Here is a 1,277-nt window from a genome sequence, read left to right as displayed (position 1 = left end):
CTCAAGGCCAAGCTGCGGCGCTGGGGCAGACAGCTCTGCTACTCGCTGCTGCTGCTGCTCTATGTGAGCTGGCCCGCGTGCCTCACACCCCCTCTCCGTTACAGGCTGGTTTTCGGGATGCTGTACCCTGCCTATGCTTCCTACAAGACTGTGAAGACCAAAAACAGCCGAGAATACGTGAGTTGGGTGCCTGGGCAGCTCCTTCCCGGGCTTCAGCCCCGGGCTGACAGGCTCCCCCCCCCCCCCCCGGGCCGCTGGATGATGTACTGGATCGTCTTTGCGCTTTTCATGGCCATGGAGACCATCACCGACCTGCTTATCTCATGGTGAGGCCGGTGTGTGGGCACTGCTGCTGCGGGGCAGCGGGTCTGTCGGGGTCCCCGTGCCCTGGGGGAAGGAAGGGGGCTGCCTCCCCCCTCTGCCTGCAAGGAGAGGGGCACGGGCTGCCCTGCTGCCTGCCCGGCACCTGGCTCTAGGCAGGCCCTGCATGGGGTCTCCAGGCCTGATGCTAGGGGGAGAGGCACCGTCCCTCCTGCAAGGGAGCAGGACGTGCCCTTGGACCCCCCCGGCATCTGCTCGCCTCTATCTTCTCCCCCTCTCTGGCAGGTTTTCCTTCTACTACGAGATTAAGATGGCCTTCGTCATCTGGCTGCTCTCCCCCTACACCGGGGGGGCCACCCTGCTCTACCGCAAATTCGTGCACCCCACGCTGTCCCGCAAGGAGAAGGTAAGGGCCGCCTGGCTCTGAGGAGGGGGTCCCACGTGCCCTGGGGGGCAGGCCAGGGGCTCGCAGGACCCTGGGCTCCCCGCGCCGGACCGGCGATGCCCTGGGACGTGCTGCTGTGCGCACTCAGCACCGCCCCGGTTGTCTCGGGCAGGAGATCGACGCGCGCATCGTCCAGGCCAGGGAGCACGGCTACGAGATGATGGTGCGCTTCAGCAAGAGGGCCTTCAACATGGCAGCCACGGCCGCGGTCCAGGCGGCCGCCAAGGTACCAGGAACGGGGCAGGCTGCTCCGCTTCCCTGAGGATGCTTCGGGCCCAGGGATCCCGGGAGGAAACTGCCACCCCAGCATGGGTGGCCTCGGTGGTGGGGGTGTCAGGAGAGGGGTCTCTGGGTGCAGAGCCCTGCCCAGTGGGATTGCATCGCCCTGGGCTGTTGGTGTCTGGACCCACGTTCGGGTGCCCCGGTGCTTTGGGGCTCGCCCTGTGGGGCTCACTTCCATCCTTCCCGTGTGTCCCCCACAGAGCCAGGGCACGCTGGCTGGGCGGCTCCG

General features: G+C 67.1%; 1 protein-coding gene across 1 annotated transcript in view; it reads left to right on the top strand.

Annotated features, from left to right (window-relative positions):
• LOC103922503 (receptor expression-enhancing protein 4-like) overlaps nucleotides 1-1,271 on the top strand; it is a gene marked incomplete at its 3' end in the record, with an annotated part of 3,274 nt that extends 2,003 nt beyond the window's left edge. Inside the window, exons 2-5 of the mRNA XM_009330642.1 lie at nucleotides 105-326; nucleotides 607-727; nucleotides 879-992; nucleotides 1,249-1,271. Of these exons, the coding sequence (XP_009328917.1) occupies nucleotides 105-326; nucleotides 607-727; nucleotides 879-992; nucleotides 1,249-1,271 (480 nt within the window). The remainder of the gene's footprint in view (nucleotides 1-104; nucleotides 327-606; nucleotides 728-878; nucleotides 993-1,248) is intronic.
• Nucleotides 1,272-1,277: the final 6 nt, after the last annotated feature.

Source organism: Pygoscelis adeliae, unplaced genomic scaffold (assembly GCF_000699105.1).
Source record: "Pygoscelis adeliae isolate BGI_AS28 unplaced genomic scaffold, ASM69910v1 Scaffold1368, whole genome shotgun sequence".
Classification (NCBI taxonomy): domain Eukaryota; kingdom Metazoa; phylum Chordata; class Aves; order Sphenisciformes; family Spheniscidae; genus Pygoscelis; species Pygoscelis adeliae.
The sequence above is the reverse complement of the archived record's forward strand: the minus strand, read 5'-3'. Positions and strand labels throughout refer to the sequence as shown.